The sequence below is a fragment of the Ochotona princeps genome, chromosome 25 (genome assembly GCF_030435755.1).
Source record: "Ochotona princeps isolate mOchPri1 chromosome 25, mOchPri1.hap1, whole genome shotgun sequence".
NCBI lineage: Eukaryota > Metazoa > Chordata > Mammalia > Lagomorpha > Ochotonidae > Ochotona > Ochotona princeps.
Genome location: NC_080856.1, coordinates 1,263,937 through 1,284,779, shown reverse-complemented (window position 1 = coordinate 1,284,779; position 20,843 = coordinate 1,263,937). Strand labels below are relative to the sequence as shown.

Genomic DNA, 20,843 nt, shown 5'->3' with positions numbered 1-20,843 from the left:
GAGGCCTCACAGGTGCAGCACGGTGTGCACAGTGGGATGAGAGGCCTCACAGGTGCAGCACGGTGTGTGCACAGTGGGATGAGAGGCCTCACAGGTGCAGCACGGTGTGTGCGCAGTGGGATGAGAGGCCTCACAGGTGCAGCACGCCGTGTGCGCAGTGGGATGAGAGGCCTCACAGGTGCAGCACGGTGTGCACAGTGGGATGAGAGGCCTCACAGGTACAGCACGGTGTGCGCAGTGGGAAGAGAGTGGGAGGGAGGAGAAGTACCTGCTGGAATGAATCAATCCACTGCATTAGCTGTGGACGTCCACACACGTTACTCCCCGTGAAAATCATGTGTTCATGACTGTTACCCGTCATGGCTACACTGACAGGACTAGAAAGACCATAAGAAGCACTAATAAGTTAAAACATTTGGATGAGCAAGAGCCACAAACATGAGAAAATGAGCACATTTTCTCAGAGTTGTTGCACCACATTTTCCTAAATCTACTTTCTAGATACTAGATCATACAAGCAGCGGACTGCACGGCATGAGGTACAAACAGATGGATCATTAATAAGAACGGATCAGCCTCTCTCGAAACACGCTGCTCGTACATCTCCTAGGGATTCTGGCTCTAATGCACGCTCCAGAGCAACAAACTCTTTTCTTTGCATCATCAAGTTCCGAGCATGTATTTTTCATTTATCTTGTCACCGGTTAGGAGAGGTGAAGGTGTGTATACATTTTGGCTTTCAATCCCCCACCAAGTCAGCTTCTCCGCGCTTCAGTCTGCAACGCTCCGGAACAGGGATGCATTGACATTTCTGCCAAAGGACAATTTTTTGCTCTGCAGTTTTTCCTGGAGTTAATGGAAAAAGTTCGACCACTAATCTTTTCAATTCACCTCGAGGGAATTACAAACTAGCAGCAAAAACTGTACAGGTTTTCCCAAAATGTAATATTTTTAAATTACACAAGTCAAAAATTTTTTACAAAACAGGATTTCCTTTTAAAATATATAAAACAGAGGTGTGGGAGGCTAGAGTTTGATTCATACTGTGATGCAAACTAAACTTTTCTTTTAAAACTAATTTGGAATCGGCCAGAAATGCACAAGGACAGAGGGAGGAGAGGGGAGTGCCAGGGGTGGGGAGATCAGGAGAGGGGAGTGCCAGGGGTGGGGGGGGAGGGGAGTGCCAGGGGTGGGGAGATCAGGAGAGGGGAGTGCCAGGGGTGGGGGGAGGGGAGTGCCAGGGGTGGGGGAGAGGGGAGGGCTGAGATTCATTCACTGGCTCATTCCGCACATGACCACGAAGGACAGTGCTGTCCCAGGCTGATCCAGGAGCACTGAACCGAATCCTGGTCTCCTATGTGCACGCCAGGAAAAGCCATCTCAAGTTGTCCCCTCTGCCTCCTGGCACACACAGCAGCAGGAAGCTGAATCAGAAGTGAAGCCGAGACTTGAGTCCAAGCACTGTTACACAGGACATGGGTGTCGCCAGCACCATCTTAACTGTGCCAGACACCTGCCCCAGTAAAATTAATAAGCCTAAATAACCTGGACTCTGATCCCACCAGAGTCCTGGAGAAACTATGTAAGTAGCTATTTGCCCAATATTTTTATCTATTTTTAAAATAATTTAGTTATTATTTTTATTGGAAAAGCAGATTGATAGAGAGGAGAGACAGAAAGATCTTCCAACCACTGTTTCACTCCCCAAATGGCTGTTAACAGTTGGAGCAAAACCGATCCAAAGCCAGAAACCTCTTGTGGGTCGCCCAAGTGGGTGCAGGGTCCCAAGGCTTTGGGCCATCTTCTACCTTCCCAAGCCTCAAGCAGGGAGCCAGATGGGAAATGGAGCAGCCAGGACATGAACCAGCATCCATATGAAATCCTAGTGCCTGTAAAGTGAGGATTTAGCCATTGAGTTGTTGCCCTGGGCCCTTTATCTATGTTTTTAACACACAGACCTTGAAGGATTTTTTACACACAGTCAATCAGCAAAAACAAGATCCGGAGGTTAAATGAACAGCTAGTGAGGAAGAGAGAGGCAGACCAGCAGAGGGCGCCCTGTTCAGGACATGACAGTCCTGAGCACCAGTTCTTGAGACGCAACGTATGGGTTTCACTGTTGCTTGTTTTTGTTCTGTCAAGAAAAGCAGCATTTGAAACAGTTTGAATACCTGTTGGTGGAGGAGGCTCAATTAATTACTGCATACCAAAATGCCGTTGGAATACCATACAGCTCCTGAGAGGAACGCCGTGGCCCTAACGTGTTGACTGGGGGAGGCAGTCCACGACGAATGGCAGTGGATGTAAATAGGGTATGGTCTCATAGTTTTGTAAAAATAAAGCAATATATATGTTTACTACATTGATATTCATTGAGATAAATGTGGAAGGTCAAACACCCCGTGCCTTGACATGCTTCTCATTAAAGGGGTGTTCTGTGGCAAGCAGAGAGAGGAAGAACTATGATTCCGTCATCAGAAAATCCAAGACAAAATACTACCTCACCAATTCCTTCAAAATCCATTAGTATATATTAATTCCTTCTTATTTTCACTACATTAAATCTCTGGGAAGGCAAAAGTTGATCATAAAACTCAGTGAGAAGAGAGAATACTTAGAGAGGTTCATCTGATAGTTAACATCATCAAGTAGGCTGGCAAGAGAAATCTGACCTAGGATGTATAATATGGACCAGGGGTGCATTCAGAGCAATAAATGTGGAAAATAACTAAACACCCAGATAAAACATATCTGAATATATACTACACACAATTTGCCTCAAACACATTCTTTGCAACAGCATGCAGAATTCGGTGATACTTGAATGCTTAGGCGCCGCCATTCAAAGAAATGTTGAGTAGCATACCAGGCAAAACAAAGTTCCCCACGTTGAGCCAGTGTGAAAAGAGGGGACTCTTTCCCCACGAACACCCTGAGCCAGCAAGTATTCCAAGAACTCTCCTCCTCAGCTCTTTGACTGAGGGAACTCTTTTCTTACAAGCTTTCACGGCCCTGAACAACTGATACAAGATAACACATACCTCTTTTTCTAAGTGCTATTACAATAATAATCAATGTTACAGTAAGTTGTCATGATTAGCATAAATGCACAGAACATGCATGTATCCAACGTCATACAAGAGACTTCTAGAAAACCAAAACAGCTGAACCTTCACACTTACAACTTTACTTCTTAAGATGTATCAGGTGTGATGGCTCAGTTGGCTAGCCTTTGCCCATGCCGGCATCCCTACGGCATCCCTACAGGATGTTCTGCTTCCCACCCAACTCCCTGCGAATGGCCTAAGAAAGCAGCGGAGGATGAGCCAAAGCCTTGGGATGAGCCCAGTAACCACATGGGAGACCCAGAGGAGGCTCCTGGTTCCTGACTTTGGATAGGCTCAGCTCTGTCTGTTGTGGCCGTTTGGAAAGTGAACCAGCTGATGGAAGATCTCTTCTCTCTGAAAATCTGCCTTCCCCCCCCCCAAAAAAAAGAAAAAAAGGTATACATTTTTAAAGCAACAACAAACATATCAGAAGTTCTTTAACTTTTGATACAAAGCTTCTTTACTGTTCCCATCTTCCACCTTCATTCCAAGCATTCCTGGGAGATTCAATTTTCTCTTCTCGGGTAGCAGTTCTTTTTCTTCTGACCTCAATAAAATCCCAAGATGGGACGATTCCGCTGCCAGTACCCTTGGCCTGCCGTCAGTCTCTCCAGGCTTCCCCCGTCAGCACCCTCACGTGAACACTCACTGCAGTCTAGTTATTCTGTACTCTCAACTTGCACAAACCATCTACAACGCAGGAGTTAGGATTCTCATACCAGGTACCCACATCTCCACAGTAGAGCTGATAAGCTCAAGGAGGGTTTGACTTTGCTTTTACAGAATTATTTACTTTTATTGTAAACACAGATTTTTACAGAAAGATATACAGAAATAAATCTACAGAAAGTTCTATAGAAAGCTCTTCTAACTGCTGGTTCCCTCATCAAAAGGCCACAATGGCCAGAGCCGAGCTGATCTAAAGCCAGGACCTTCCTTTGGGTCTCTCATGTTGGTACAGGTTCCATGGCTTTAGACCATCCCTGCTACCTCCCCAGGGCACAAGCAGGGAGCTGGATGGGAACACGAACCTGCACCCCTGTGGGATCTGAACACTTGCAGGAGTTGGATTAACCAACTGAGTGTGCTGGCCAGTGTCTCGACCACTGTTCTCTACTCCAGCACGCACAGCACCCACAGCCATTAATGAGAGCGTTGATGAATTTGATGTGGTTAACAAGAGCTTAAGGAAAGCTCAAGAAAAACCATCACATTATTATCTTTACAAAAACAAACAGGTGCCACTGAGCTCTTCACTGGCAGGATTTCCTAAATGAAAAAGAACATCTAATCAGGAGAGCCAGTGAACGTGGTCTCGGAGAAAACCCAATTACTCCAGCTCAAAGATTTCGATGATACGCCCAAGCCAATACCCAATTAACCCAACAGAAATCACAAATTAAATCATTTATTGACAAACATTTGGTTCATGACAACTAAGAATGTCTGAAAACTCTATTTTATAGCCAATCATGTTCCTTTCTTCTTCGTATCACCACCTTCTGTGTTTGAGAAACAGCAGCAGGAAAAGAGAAGGGCTGGTTGGTGAGCAGCGCAGCCAGCGAGCAGTGATAGAGGCGCTAGGAATGCGGCTCAGGGAAGCCTGGGGCAGAGCTGGTGGCATCTGGGCTTGCTGCTTGCAAAGTAATGAGACTGTGTGACGTGCTGGCACTCGCTCTGATCGCTTCATCTTGTTCAAGAGCTCGGCTGGGGGAACAGAGGTGAGAGGCAATGACCTCCCACAAGAAACAGGAGGGGCTCAGGGGCTGGTCCTTCTCTCCTCCTTTTCAGAACGGATGCTTTCCTGGTTGGGGGCCCAGCAGAAAGCAGGCTGAGCACGCTTCTGCCATAGGAAACCTTGTGTCTGAACATGTCTACAGTAATCGGCATTGCATTTTTCATCCTGAAAGCAGGAACAGGTGTACGCTGCCTTCAAAATCTCAATTATAAACCACGAGGAATGCATCTCAAACACAGGCAATTTTCTGTAAATCTAGGCCACTTAGTGGCAAGATGGTGGACTTTGCAGTCTCTAGACAGATCTAGCTCATAAACAGGTATGCGTGTGATCACATGGACCAGAGGAAAAATGAGGAGCAAATGGCAGTGCAAAGAAAAAAAAAGGAAAATTCCTACCACACCACAGAGCCCTGGTCTTCTTTGTGTAAATACTGTAATTAGTAAATAACAGACTTCTTTGTGCTTGCAAGAGCCCTACAATGCATGTCTAATATACCCAAAGAGGTGGCCCTGATCCTTGACGAAAGCAAGCCAGCAGCCAGACCACTGGTGGGCTTCTCGCTGGCTCCACCCAGAGATGCCAGCTGAGGTGACGTGTGAACTGCAGCCAAGAGAAAGAAGCCTTCTTAATGAGCACTTCTGCCAACTTTCAAGGGACGCAACTGACTACCAGCACTGAGACAAACACGCTCACAAAGGCACCACAGCATCTGAGCCAGGGTACACAGCTGAACTTTCGGCAGCCATGGGAGCAAGGTGGGGATACTTGGCTACACTTCCACATGGCAACATGGAGGGAAGGGCCAAGATGCAAGCTTTCACAAGTTCTCGAGCCTTTTGCCAGGACTCAATAAATAGTAGGAGCAAGTTGCTAGGATCAGAGCTCCTGTACACGCACTTCCCTTATAAACACTGCCTACAAAATCCTTTGACCGAAAATAACTTTCCAACCGGTGCCAGGTCTCTCTAACAGAGAGTAAACAGAAAAATAATTTAATATGGGGAGTGGACAGAAGGGAAGACGGGTCAGTAACATGAGCAGGATTTATTCCTCTTTTTCTGCTGTAGTAATAACACAGGCAGCAGTGACTTGGAGACAAGAGTTCCTATTTCTAAGGAAAAAATAAGATTATGGAAAGCACTAGAAAAGTCAGTTTCTGAAAACTGATCCATACACTGAATAGATTTCCTAGGACAAATTACACTCAGAAGCTGAGGACATTCAACAATTAGGCTATTTTCCTTAATTAAGATTAATTTAATACAGAATTCAGGATGAGTGGGGTATAGTTAGCTAAAGAATGCGCTAACCTGCTTTTCCCTCCAGCAGCCAGGCAGTGTAACTCCGGGGGAGCGCAGGCCCTTGGGCTGGGGACATGGGGTCCCTGTGGACGGCGCAGGCTGGGGCAAGTGGGGACCTGAGGGCTCCTGTCCAAGTGAGGAATGAGTAATGAGAGACTTCCACAGACAGGGCAGCGTATTTGCAGGTAAGTGGGGGAGGGGAGGGTTGGGGGGAAGAGGAGGTAACCTTTAAGGGTAAGACTTAAGTAGCAGCACACATGGGAGACCTGGGGGCTTACCCGATGGGATTAGATCACGCTACCCACCAGGACACTAACTAGCACGCAAGGGAACCAGGTCTGGGGACAGTGTCTGTGGGGGTTGGATGTGGACTCACCCCTGTGGAACTGCAATCTCTGTTGGCATGAGCAAGATCTGCGGCTGATGGGGGAGCTGATGGCGGAGGCCTGATGGGGGAGCTAAGGGGATGTCCCTGCTGGGTTGGGGTTCCCACTGGTGAGTGTGAGTGTGGACTGGTTATGGCTGCATTGTGTCCCTTGACACGGGTGTGGCCTGGCTCTGGGGAGTACCAGATTGCAGCACCCACTGGTACTCATGAGAGCCAGGGTGGATGTAGAATGGCTGGGCTAGGTCTCAGCTCCCGCTGAACCACGTGAGAGCTGTGTCTGGGCGTGGGCCAGGTATGGCTGGGTTGTAACTCCAAAGACTAACAACCAGAATAGATATAGGCTGACTAGGCAAGGACATGCTCCTGCCAGGACAAGAGGTAGGCAGAGTCAGCCCGAGCCAAGGACCCACTGGTGTGAGCAAGATCTACTGTTTGGAAGAATCTGACTGAGGAACTTGAGAAACTTCTTTTGGATGCAGTCCCTACAGGTGAGCACAAGAACCAAGGAAAGGAGCACCTCAGACCAGGTCAGGCTAGTTCAGAACATCCACTGGCAGCTCCGAGAACCAAGACAGGGTACGGGTTGGGCCAGGTTGGACCACAACACCACCAGTCAACATTAGGGCTGGAACTGGGGGCTGGCTGGGCCAGGTCAGGCTGCATCACCCACCAGCAGGAGCAGGCTGTACCTAGCCAGGCTGCAGCACCTGCTGGTGGATGCCAGGCCCAAGACCTCCAGGGAAGGAGGTCCAGGAGGGCCCAGGTTGCTTAGCCTGATTCCTTGGGCCCATCTTTATGGTGGGTGCCAGGTCTGTGGGCCCTGGGGTGGGGAGTTGGGGTCATCTGTCCTGGGTCCTTGGGCTTGCCTGCGCATTGGGTGCCGGGTCTGTGAGCTACAGGGCAGAGGTTCTGGCAGGGCCCTGGTTGCCTGGTCTGGGTCCTTGGGCTTGCCTGTGAGAACTGTCCTCCTCAGTGGATGGCAGGCCATGAAGCACATGGAGGATATGGCAGCCCACTGGGGCCTTCAGAGGACATCTAGTGCCATGGTGGAGGAGGGAGAGCAGAACTGATTAGACAACTACCCCAGTCAGGCCATGACAGCAAACATCTGGACAAGTGGAGACTATAAAGTCAACTGTGTCAGCCAATGGATGCTGGAGGGGTTTCCTCGTCCTTGGACTGGAGAGGCTCACAACATGTCAGGATTATCCAAACCATCCAGGCGGAATGCTCACCACACCACGACCTTGGGTTGATATTGGGTGGCCTTCCCCATCTCCGGATGCTGGGACAGTTGGGAGGCTGGCTATGGCTTCTTCCTTTATCTCCTCCTCCCCTTCCCCAGAAACAGGAAGAATAGAAAATTTGGAAACAATGAAAAAAAAAAAAAAAAAGAAAAAGATTGCACTAATCTTACGTGTTCAAATTGCATTTATAAATGTACATATCAGACCTGGGACAGCCGCCTAGCGGCTCAAGTCCTCATCTTGCATGTGCTGGGATCCCACATGGTGTCCAGTTCATGTCCACACTGTACCACTTCCCTTCCAGCTCCCTGTCTGTGGCCTGGGAAAGTACTGGAGAATGGCCCCAAGCCTTGGAACCCTGCACTTGCATTGGAGACCTGGAAGATGTTCCTGGCCTCTGACTTCTAACTGGCTCAATTCAGGCCATTGCTTGGGGAGTGAACCAGCAGATGGAAGATCTTCATCTCTGTCTTTCCTTATCTCTATAAATCTGCCTTTCCAACAAAAATAAAATACCTTTTTAAAAAATGCTGTATCTGTAAGTATATTAGCAGGACCTCAGAAAGCCCACTGCTTCCTTTTCCATGAAGGGCCGCTCCATGCTCATCAGCCACTGTCCGATTTCTTCTTCTATAGATTCACATACGGTCCCAGTTTGTGCTTCTTTCTGCTTACCATAATAAAGTTTTGGAGCTGTAACTCTGTGTGTGTGTGTTTGTGTGTGTGAGAGAGAAAGAGAGAGAGAGAGACAGAGAGAGAGAGACAGAGTGACACAGAGGCTGCTCCTGACTCAGCACGGCCGATCGTGTTGTACTGAGCAGAGCACAATCCTACTCCACCTCGTGCTACCATCTGTGTGGTTTCACACGTGAACCTGCACGGAACGTTCAGGTCTCCGTGTGGATGCATACTTCCCTGTTCTCTGACTAAATCGCTACAACTGGAATAGCTGGATCACAGACCAAGTGTATATGCAGATTTTTAAGAAGGTACTGATATTTTTGTAAGAAGGTGACTTTGTATTTTACACACGAGAATTCTGGCTTCTCCACATCTTTTTGGACGACTGATAGTGTCAGTCTTTCTTATTTTTAGCATTCCAAAGGCTTTAACTTGAATTATACTAACAGTTAGTGTACCTGGAGCTCCTGCCCGTGCGCTGGGGGCCAAGTATTCAAGTCTTTCACTCGTTTAAAAAATTATCTTACTAATGCCCTAAGATGAGCAGAACTTTTAAATTCTGTTCCAAGGGCCTGCAGCGATAGCTTAGCAGCTAAAGTCTTTACCTTGAACACGCCGGGATCTCATATGGGCGCCAGTTCTAATCCCGGCAGCCCCGCTTCCTATCCAGCTCCTTGCCTGTGGCCTGGAAAAGCAGTCGAGGACGGCCCAAAGCCTTGGACCCTGCACCCGCGTGGGAGACCCGGAAGAGCTCCTGGCTCCTGCTTGGCTCAGCTCTGGCCATTGCGCTCACTTGGCGCGTGAACCAGCGGGTGGAAGATCTTCCCCTCTCTCTCTCCTCCTCTCTGTATGTACGTATTTCCAATAAAAATAAATACATATTTCTAAAAATTCTGTTTCAAGTTATCCTGTCTCCTATTTTGTATGCTAACTGCCTTAGGAGAAACTGAATGAGCCAGAAATAGGAATCCTTGATGAACAGAAGCCACAGGGGTGATGTGACCAGCATATACCCAAACAAGGGGGATCAGAATGCTTAGTTAAGTGCAGACACTGTGGTTCAATGTGTGGGTCCGCAGGCACAGTGACTGGCCAGCCATATGTGATTGGACGGATGCAGGGAAGAGCTGCTGGCATTCTGAACGGGTTTACCAAACTCTGGAGTGAGAAGACCTAACTTGATATCACAATGCAGCTGAACCTATACAAATTCCCAGAGATTAACTTGAAGACTATCATCTCTGTGCACAAGTACATTTATGAACACAATTTTCAATCATATTTGAGTCTCAACATACATGCTATAAATTTGATACAAAGAAGTTAAAAGTCTAACTGGACTGTTAACAATGCAGCAGAGCAGTCACAGATGAATGAATTCTAACTGGCCCTCCCCAGGTGTGTTTGCATTCCACCTGTAGCTGAGTGCACTCCAAAAGACAAATAATGTTTTCTTGTTAGAAGCATTAAAGAAAAGCAAAGAAATTAACTTCAAAATGAACTTAAAAACAATAAACGCACTGGGAGCAGCAGGGTGGCACGTGGGGTCTGGATGCCGCCTGTGGGCACCAGCATCCTGTCTGTGTGGCAGCTCGTCGGGTCTGGATGCCTCCTGTGGGCACCAGCATCCTGTTTGCGTGGCAGCTCATGGGGTCTGGATGCCGCCTGTGGGCACTAGCATCCTGTCTGCGTGGCAGCTCATGGGATCTGGATGCCGCCTGTGGGCACCAGCATCCTGTCTGCGTGGCAGCTTGTACCCCATCTGCTCCACTTATGATCTGGGTTCCCACTCACTGACCTGCACAAGTAAAATCTGGTGCAGGTACTCGGGTCCCTGTGTCCACACAAGATGCAGACGAAGCTCCTGGCTTTGGTTTGGCCCAAATGGCCCGGGCATGGTGACCATCTGGCGAGTGAACCAGTGGTTAGAAGATCTCTCTTTTTGCCTCTTCATCTCTCTAATTATGGCCTTCAAATAAATAAACACATAAATCATCGCCATCTTTTTAATGTGAAGGAACTCTAGTCAGAATCAGCCACAAGTGAAGCTCAGTAGTTCCCAGTTAGAGATATCTTTTGGGAATAATGAGCCAGGCAGTTAATTACTCCAAAAAGCAAGGATCAATAAATTCCAAAACATCATGTACTGTACAACCCAAAATGTTATCTAAAATATCACGCTGCAAGGAAAGAAACAGGTTTTCATGTTGGCATAATTATCATTTTTCTAAAAATATGCAATTATTATTTCATATAACCAAGTATTCTAGATTCTTAATGAATTGCATTGATTAAAGAGGAAAGTTCAATGCTATGTTCCTGTAGGGGAAACAGAAGGATCTGTTATCACACGGGAAGGAACCATGAACCTAAGGGCTGCAACCAGAATGGACCTGATGTTTTCCACGTAACATTCGGGCAGACAGCATTACTGCGAAGCCAGTACTGGCAGAGCGGAGCTCCCGGTCGTGGATTTACAATCGAGTACAGCTCCTGGGAGTGAACCTTTTCCAGCTAGCTCAGCACTATGGAGCCCTGATACGGTGCTGAAGAGGTGACAAGGTTGTCACGGTGACCCCTGATCTTGTCGCCACCTGCACAGGTTCACAAGATGGCTGCAGTTTGTGTTGCCATTTGAATGACCGAGAGCAGTGTACGGTTTACAGCCCTGTTCCTGCCCTTGTTTCGGCCTTCTAGAGAACTCCAAAATGCTGTCACTGCTTCTCAGACTTCACTTCCAATACCGTAGAAAACGGTAAGCAGACTAAGTACAGAGCTCGAGCCCAAAGAATCGAAGACACTGAAAACCTGGATGGGTCTAATTAGCAGGGCTCCAGCCTTTGACAGGGGAATGGTAGCATTAACCATCTAAGGTTTCCTTACAAGCATCATTCTAAACGTATAAGCAGCAGTAGTGGGTTTCCAGGCAGGTCTCACATTCCTTGGTTTGTTACGCGAAGCTTGCTGGCTGGGGTTGAACACGCCAGTGATAACACCATCTCTGACATACCTTAACCGCTACGTGCCCCGGGGCCGAGTGAGTAACAGCTTGAGACCAACTCTTAAAATAAGGACGAATGGCCATGCTAATTTCTTAACTTTAGACCTTTACAGCTTGCATGCCCTAAAGACCACGGCAGTTATATTTTGAAGATGGATATATTTTATATTTTGCAGATGGAAGGTACAAGTCAAAGATAAAACGGCCGGCCTGAAGAAGCGTTTCAGGCAGATGAGCCCTCGCCATTGGCTTGGCGCACAGAGCACACTCTGCAACACCAACAGCCTTCCCTGAACTCCAGACACATGCAGAAGATGGAGAACTCCCACGGAATACCATGGAGTCTGACACACGTGAGCTGATCCTGGAAGAATAGCCTTGAACTTCTAAAAAGGCAGCTGTAAAACAAGGAGCTCATGCACACTGGAGTTAGATTTTGTCTCTTCAATTCCCGAGTCCCTTCTTGAATAATCAAGACATCACTTGGCTCTGAGGACCACAGGGAGTAAAATGTCACACAGCAGCTGCTGCGCTTCCTGCTCAGAGAAAGGCCCAGTACAAAGGCAGAACTTAATTAGTAAAAGCCCAGATCCTTGCCCCAAGCCCAGTTCTTCCTGTAACTCAGCATTCTTTTCTCCTTGTATAAACTTTTCATTAGGAAGGAGATGTCTCCTTAATACAATAACTCCACTTGCAATGGAACTGCTGGTAACCTAACTCCTGCATACAACAAGGCACTGTGTTCAAGTCATGTTTTAATACAATTTGTGCTGAGCAGAAACCAAGTCAACCTGGTCATTTAGAATTTGATCAATGTGAATTAGTGTCTCACTGAGATAAATCATTTGATCATTTCAAAATTGATCAATGAGAATCAGAGATAAAGCATTTATCATGTACATTTGGCATATTAGATCCATTCACAAGCACTAAAGCAGGTTATAAGTAGACATCAATAAGTGTTAGAGAAGATGTGCAGGGCTCTGTCAGCTATAGATACGGATGCACAAACAAGGCCACATGTTCTTAATCCTACTGATAAGGCAAGTGACTCAGTGAGACAGCTTGGCGCCAACAAGAAATTGCTAAAGCTCAACTTCAGAGTCCCTCTTACAGACAGGGCAAAACTTCCTGGCTCAAACTTTTGAAATAACTCTTCATTAAAACTTTCAGCAGAGGGCCCGGTGCAGTGGCCTAGCAGCTAAAGTCCTAGCCTTGAACGCGCCAGGATCCCATATGGGCACCGGTTCTAATCCCGGCAGCTCCCTGCCTGTGGCCTGGGAAAGCAGTCGAGGACAGCCCAAAATTTTGGGACCTTGTACCCACGTGGGAGACCTGGAGAAAGTTCCTGGCTCCCGGCTTCAGATCGGCGCAGCGCTGGCCGTTGTGGTCACTTGGGGAGTGAATCATCGGACGGAAGATCTTCCTCTCTGTCTCTCCTCCTCTCTGTATATCTGACTTTGTAATAGAATAAATAAATCTTTAAAAAAAACACTTTCAGCAGAAAGGGAAGTAACATAAATTTACCTGACTAAACTTCAAAAGAGTTTCAAGACTATTAATCAGAGTAAACTTTGCACTTGTGGCACAATTAGTTCTATTAATCTAATACTTCCAAATTGAAGTCACACTGACATCAGGCACACTGCCTTATGCATCTAACAGAATTATCAATTCGCCAGTCAAAATCTTATTTAGTAGTTTTTACAGCCAATTAAGCAGGATCTTTAAATTCTGTTGCTTAGAATTGTCCGCGAGTCACATGTGTAATTACAGAGAACACGAGAAACACCTGCTGATACCCCTGGTCTCTGTACTTCAGGAACATACTTGTAGGACAGCTGTTTAAAACACATATCCAGAAGACACGATCTGCCAGTCAAAGCCCACCCTACCAAAAGGGCAGTTTAAAGCGTAACAGAAAAAAAAAATTTAAGTACATACTAAGACATATACAACCTATTTTGTCTGAATAAATTTTGCATAGCACCCCTCAAATATGCCAGATCATCTAAGTGTATCTACAGGGTAACTTTTTTTCGGGGGGGGGGGATACTTTATAAGAACAACTAAGCTTCTCCCATGTGCCTAAACCTTCAAGTTCAGGAGGAGAATCAAGATGGCTGAACAGGGTAAGGACACGTTTATACAGACGGAAAAACATTTAATCAGGATGAAGCAGAGAGGACATATTTCAGGAAATAGGAAAGGACAGAACAACAGCAGAGGGGTACCTGGAGACTGACAGACACAGGAAAGCAGCGGACACAGGGTGTGGTGTTGCAGAGACTGATACTCCAGCACGGCGATCTGAACTCCACAGCAGCCGGAACTCCACCAGCAACCAGGTGGGAAGGGACTTTCACTGGGAGCTCGGGTGGTGAACCTAGACAAAGAACTGTCCGTTCTGCTGGTCCGTTTGATTTGACCAAGCGCAGAGACAGAGCAGCACATCTCAGACGGGCAGTGCGAGAACAGAGTGGATTTCACAGTCCAGTCAGCCCCCTAGAGCTGAATTGGGCACCATTTTGTGTAAGGAGGAAAGGGCGAGGGAGAGGACTGAGCATACGCTGAGCTGGGAGTGAGCTCATTTCTGTCTCAGTGAACTGCAACGACGTGGCATTCTATGGGTTCCACTCAGGGCAGGTCTGGGATAGCCCTTGGATCTGACGGCTAGCAGATCAAGAACCTTAGTGGTTGTACATCAGGCGCCATTTTGGGCACTGTGGCAATAGCTTTGGGACTGCAGGGGACAACAGTGAACTGCGCATGTGCTGATCTCGCGAGAACTTGCTGAGGTCGAGATTGCACTGGTCCCGCAGGAAAATAATACTGACTGTGTCATCGTACGGGTCAAAATAGGTCCGTGTGGCACCCAGACCTAACGTCCAACAGGTTCCCACAAGATCAGTGCCACCAACAACCTAATTATATAGGACACCTGGTGTCTCTCTAATCCTGGGACCTGCTCCAACTGGAAGTGGGAGAAATGTTGCAGAGACAACAGTGCAGCCTCACCACGGTATCACAGGAGGTGGTGAGTGGTGAGCCAAGAGCTGGGGCTGTGGAGACCACAGTGGAAATCTGACATAAGAACCCAGACCTGGAACTTGCTGGAGGTTGTGGCACAAGTGGCTGCAAGGAAAAAGGTGTGTGCCAACCGCAATAAGTAAAATCACATTGTAGACCTGTGGGTGACAGAGCTTAGAAACCTACTCCAAGGAGAAGACTCTGCTAACCAGAAGTACAATGAACAAGAGCAAAAGAAGAGACAAAGGCACAATGAATATTGCCGAAAACTCTCCTGCAAGGGAGCAAAACCCTATGCCAATCTCAGAGTTAACTGAGGAAGACATCGAGAAAATGGGGCACACAGAATCCATAAGACTCATTTTAAAGATTCTGATCAACAATGAGAAGCTCATGCAAGATTTCAAAGAATTCAAGGAAGCAATAAAACAAATCAAGGCTGGTATATCAGAAATTAAGAACACAGTACAGCAAATTAAGAGTACAGTGGAGAGTCTCCAAAATAGAATGAAGCAAGCAGAAGAAAGAATCTCAGAACTGGAAGGTATTTCCTGTCACCAGGGGGAAGCAAACAAAAAGCTGGAAGCAGAGCTGGATCAGGCCAAAAAAAGTATTCAAGAATTGAAAAACACGATTAAGAGGCCAAATCTAAGAGTTATGGGAGTCCCAGAAGGTGCAGAAAGAGAAGCTGAGTTTGCAAATGTATTTAATGAAATAATAAAGGAAAATTTCCCTAATCTAGAGGAAAAATTGGGAAACAAGTTCCAGGAGGGGCACAGAACTCCCAACAGGCTTGACCAAAAGCGATCTTCACCAAGACACATGATCATCAAGCTTTCTTCAACTGAACATAAGGAAAAGATCCTTAAATGTGCACGTGAAAAAAATCAATTGACATATAAAGGAAAGCCAATTAAGCTCACAGGAGATCTCTCACAGGAAACTCTACAGGCCAGAAGAGAATGGAGTGACATATTCCAGATTCTAAAAGAAAAAAATTGTCGGCCTAGGATAACATATCCAGCAAAGCTTTCTTTTGTCTTTGAAAATGAAATAAAATTCTTCCACAGTAAAGAAAAGCTAAAAGAATTTGCCTCTTCCAAACCTGCCCTACAAATGATACTTCAAGATGTTCTCTTGGCAGAGAAGAGGAATAGCACCTACCAAAACCAAAGGCAAATGGGAAGAACATCCCAGTAAAATGACAACAGAAGACTAAACCAATGAACAACCCATTGCTAAAATGACAGGACCAATGTAACACCCATGTATATTAAACTCTGAATGTAAATGGCTTAAGCTTAATCAAACATCATAGAGTAGCACACTTGATTAAAAAACAAAACCCATCTGCTTATTGTCTGGAGGAGACACACTTCAACAAAGATTAGCGGAAACTATATCACATGGATTTTGTTATTCTCTGTTAGTTTCATCTCTTCAAAACACTTCCTTCGGATTAAATCATTCAATGACTCGTAGATCATACGGCAGCATCATTTTCTTCAAGAAGGTTCTTGATTTTCATTTCTTCAGCTACACATTAGTCATTTAGTAGCATGTTATTTAACTTCTTGGTGTTGTAAATTTCTTTTTTCTTCCTGTTGATTTTGTTTTGTGGCTCTTCATTTAAGAGGATGTATAGTAGCTGTGTAATGGAGACTGTCATATCTAGTAACATGTCATTTAACTTCAGGCATTGTAAATTTCTATTTGTTGATTTTGTATCATGACTTTTCATTTAAGGGGATGTACAGTAGTTGTGTAATGGAGACTGTCATATCTAGTAACATGTCATTTAACTTCATGGCATTGTAAATTTCCTCTTTTCTTTCTATTGTTGATTTTGAAACATGACTTTTCATTTAAGGGGATGTACAGTAGTTTTGAAATGGAGACTAACATTCAGATGTGAGGATGTAGTGTGGTATGCATTTCTACTTCCAGACAAAAACGGACTTACAATGAAACTATTTACTATATCTTGACAATAGGATTCTGGACTCTGCCATTGTCTAGGCCCGCAATGATGGACATATGACTGAGTATGAAGAACTATATGTTTGTAATGATATAGAGGAACTGGGGGGGGGGGAGGGAACTGGGGAGGGGATTAGGTAATATGAAACTGTACTATAAAATAATAAGAATAATAATAAAATGTATAAAAAAAACCCTTCAAGTTCAGGTTCAACGACTTTGTTCAAGGATAAAAGCAAAAACTTCTAAACTCTGGCACACAAAGGCAAACTCATTTATGTAATTTCATAGACTTTGAAGGTGCTGCGACTTTCAAAGAAACTGAAACCAAGTTGCCAAATTACATTTGTAATGCTTGAAAGCAATCCCCACGTATTTTCAGATACATGTCACTTTGCAAACACATCTTACTTCTTGCATTTTTAAAGAACTTTTATGGAAGAGAGATTTGCTCCATCATTAAGAAGACAGCATGGGATGGAAAGAGCAGTTGCCTTTACAATGGGTTTCACCTATGCTGCTATTACAGCACAACACTGCCACTAACACAGTTCAGAAGCCTTGGCTATTACAGCTGCATAGAGCGTGCTAGTCTTACAAGGACAGCCCTCCTGCCCCTCAGCACTGTGGGACACTCCCTCTGCAGGTGCAGCCTCCTGCCCCTCAGCACTGTGGGACACTCCCTCTGCAGGTGCAGCCCCAGTCCACACAGGGGATCTGGTTGGAAACTGACGTGACACATGGCTGTATTGCGTTTTAGTAATTCTGGCCACACATGAAGTTCCACAGGGAAGAACTGGATCTAGTATCCTGTTTTAGGAATTAATAGCAGCTAACTTTTATTCAAAAACAAACCCACAATTTTCTCCCAAGGTATGACATCATACTTTGAGTTGAGTAAAATGGTAAAAGCTGGACTCTGTTGAACATGTGCTTTGTGCGAGCCCTGCACAGGCACTGTCCATGACACCTTATGTAACATGATCTGCACTACTTGCCTGTAAGGTAGAATATAGGTTAGGACAGAACATGATTTCATGAGCCTCAGCTGGAGCACGATGCTAGCAACCCATAACTGGGATCCAGCACTGTAAGTTTCTGTATTACACAGAAAATAAGAGTGTCCCTCGTTAGGCTCCTCAGGCACCGTTACAGTGTGCTGGGTGAATTGGGCATCACCGACATGGATGAGCTGCGCTCCGGAAAGCCCTCTGCAAAGCTTTGAGCAAAGTTCTTTTCTGTATAAAATTCAAAACATATCACTTAAAAACATTTTAATCAACATTAAACTAGTGTCTAAAAAACACGTTGGGCCCGGCGGCGTGGCCTAGCGGCTAAAGTCCTCGCCTTGAACGCCCCAGGATTTCATATGGGTGCCGGTTCTAATCCCGGCAGCTCCACTTCCCATCCAGCTCCCTGCTTGTGGCCTGGGAAAGCAGTCGAGGACGGCCCAAAACTTTGGGACCCTAAATCTTCCTCTCTGTCTCTCCTCCTCTCTGTATATCCGCCTTTCCAATAAAAATAAATAAATCTCTAAAAAAAAAAAAACACACACACACATTGCACTGCCACTTCAGTGTTACTCTTCCAAATGTTTATAAACAAGGATAAGGCAGAAAGCCAGAGCCCAAGGCAACCTTTCAATCACGCTTGTCACAACACCTTTTTTTTTGCTTGTCTAATGTGCACATGTGTTGCTTACAGGGGTGACACAGTAGAACCACTTATACACCCAACAAAGTTCTGAATGATGCCTTCTTACCTAATGTGAGAACTGACAAAGAAATATGAAAGGCTGAGGGTCATGGACACTAATCCATCCATTACAAAGCATTCATTTAAATATCCTAAGATTAATAGAGAGCAATTTAACATTACCTTCATAATCCAGGGCAAGGAAAAGTCTACGACTTAAATACTCTCAAGGTGGATGTTAAGAAATGAAAACAGTTTAAACATGTAAAGATGGACACCAAATTTGGACATTCTTGTCATTTTACTGTACAAAAGTGAATGGTTTCTATAGGTTTCCACTAATACAGGTAGCAATTTAACGTTACCTTCATAGTCAAGGTCAAGAAAGAATCTACGATTCATCCTCTCAGAATATGTGTGAGAAAATGAAAACATTTTAAGCATGAGAAGCCAGATATCCCAGCTTGGACACATCCATGGTTTTACCATATAATTCTATTAAAAGAGATAACAATTTAACGTCACCTTCACAATCAAGGGCATCCTAGCTTTTATGTCATTTCAATTTAAAATTCTATTACTATTGCCTTCCATTTTTCTTCAGTTAAGAAAATAAACTAAATGGCAACAAGCTTGTATCAAATATCTTTCTGTTCAGCAAGAGCAAGTAACATGGCCAGCATCTCGACCACTCAGAAGCTTTGCTGGCTGTTCTACAGTGTGATACAGCTAACTGTCTCTGGGTGTTCGTCCTGTGAAGTACCGTAACTGTTAAACTTACTTGAACTTGGCTTCCACCTCTTCAGCAGCTTTCTGATACTGCTCAGTGGTGACCTTGTAGAATTCTGCACTCTGTGAACGAAGAGGAACAAGGGCTTTACTCTCCAAGAGTACAAAACATGCGGCTGACTTCCACTTTCAAACAGAACATCCAATCGCGCTCTTTCAAGTAATTAAAGCATCTCTTGGCTAAGTGGCATGGAGAGTTACAGAAATACACATTTAGATAAATAAACAGATTGTAATTACAGAGTAAACTTTCACAGCTATAATTCATCATTATTTGATCCTTCTGAGAAAATTGTTAACATTTTTTTAAACGATTATTTAGACCTACCTTACTTGGAATGCACTACAGCAAGATCAAAGAATGCTTGAGATCAAACAAAGAAATTCATACAATTCATGTTTGCCTATTATTTCATCAGTGTTCCAAAGAGGATATGAAAGGATCACTTCTTTTACATAATGTATTTGTCCTGGGAGGGATTCTTTATGGAGCAGAATTTATTCTAACAACTCCACCTGACAACAGCAGCATCAACATGTATAACAAATAGGAAAAGGTGGTAGATTTAGATAATTTGCATAGACAACAAATGTTTCCACTGTCCATGAGTGAACACCTAAACAAGGTAAGCCAAGTTGCAGTGGCAATGCCTTTTCTGGGGCAGCAAAATTAAACATTATCCACTCTGACAAACAACTCTGAGACAGTCTCCATGCAAGGGGTGGCTAAAATGTCCCTATGTGCCCTGAGACTCAGTGAAACATCCTGCAGAACACAAGATGGCACAACAGAACCCAGCGCCACAGTGGGCTACTGCGTGCCGGACTCCCTGATCACTCAGGCTCGCATGCATGGCCTGGGGTGGTTTCTTCTTTTAATGCATCATCGTTGGCTGGTGAGAAAATGAAAATGAAACCCTCTTCACAGCAGCGACCCCTTTGCCTTAACAGTCCGGGCTGCCCAGGGACAGTAACATCCAGGTTTCTTGGATGTAGATAAAATCAATAGCTATGTGATTAGCCAGCAGACAGGGTGGCTGAAGCCAGGGACAGGTCACCATCTGAGATGATGAATGGCTTTCTATCAACCCATAGTCCCCTACGATGCTAACATTTACTATAATCTTATTTGGACTACGATTTATCTTTCTTGCACTTGATCAATAAAGATGAACAGAACAGTTGTAAGGATCGATTGTAATTTTTCATCATTTTCAAGCACAAAGGTTCATTTCTGACGCGAAGACAATAGTCTAAGTGTACTGCTTCTGTATTTTCTAAATTGCACTTTGAGTAATCAACCTCACTAGTCCATATGCAGAGGGGTCTTAATTCAGCTGCGGGTCTAAAGCTATCAAAACGCCACCTGTCATCATGGCTGCTCTAACCTGGGGTTATTTCACACCTTCCTACCTACTGCATTTAAAAGACACAGCAGTCTGGTTTAAGTTTTTTTCAGAACCCTTTTCACAAAAAGGACAGTTACTAATCTATCATTGATAATGAAGCGAAACTCCCAAATTACAAAGATGAATTGTCGAAAGGGCATTATACTACTGAATTATCTATGAAAATGCTGGCAAAGCACTAATGAGTTTTGATTAATACTTTTATTTCTTTTAAGCCCCAAGACTCTCGACAGTGGAAGGACACAGGGTGGAAGCACTGCTGGTTCAACTCTCCGACCTTGAGAAAGTCGCATCATCTCCCCAAGCTCGCCTTCCAGTGTGTCTAACTGGCGCAATACGCACTTCAGCATCGAGCCAGCTTATCCCCACTCCAAGCTGCTGCAGAAAGCAACACAGACAAAAGAACTGGGAAAGTGGAGAGATGTTCTTGTAGAGTAAGACCAACAGTCAGATAGAATAATTTTAGAAGTAAAT

The 20,843-nt window shown here is 45.1% G+C and overlaps 1 protein-coding gene across 1 annotated transcript in view; it reads right to left on the bottom strand.

Moving 5' to 3' along the window:
* Nucleotides 1–20,843, bottom strand: part of CHCHD3 (coiled-coil-helix-coiled-coil-helix domain containing 3) — a 223,548-nt gene that overhangs the window by 24,741 nt on the left and 177,964 nt on the right. The window contains exon 6 of the mRNA XM_058681347.1: nt 18,953–19,023. Coding sequence (XP_058537330.1) covers nt 18,953–19,023 — 71 coding nt within the window. The remainder of the gene's footprint in view (nt 1–18,952; nt 19,024–20,843) is intronic.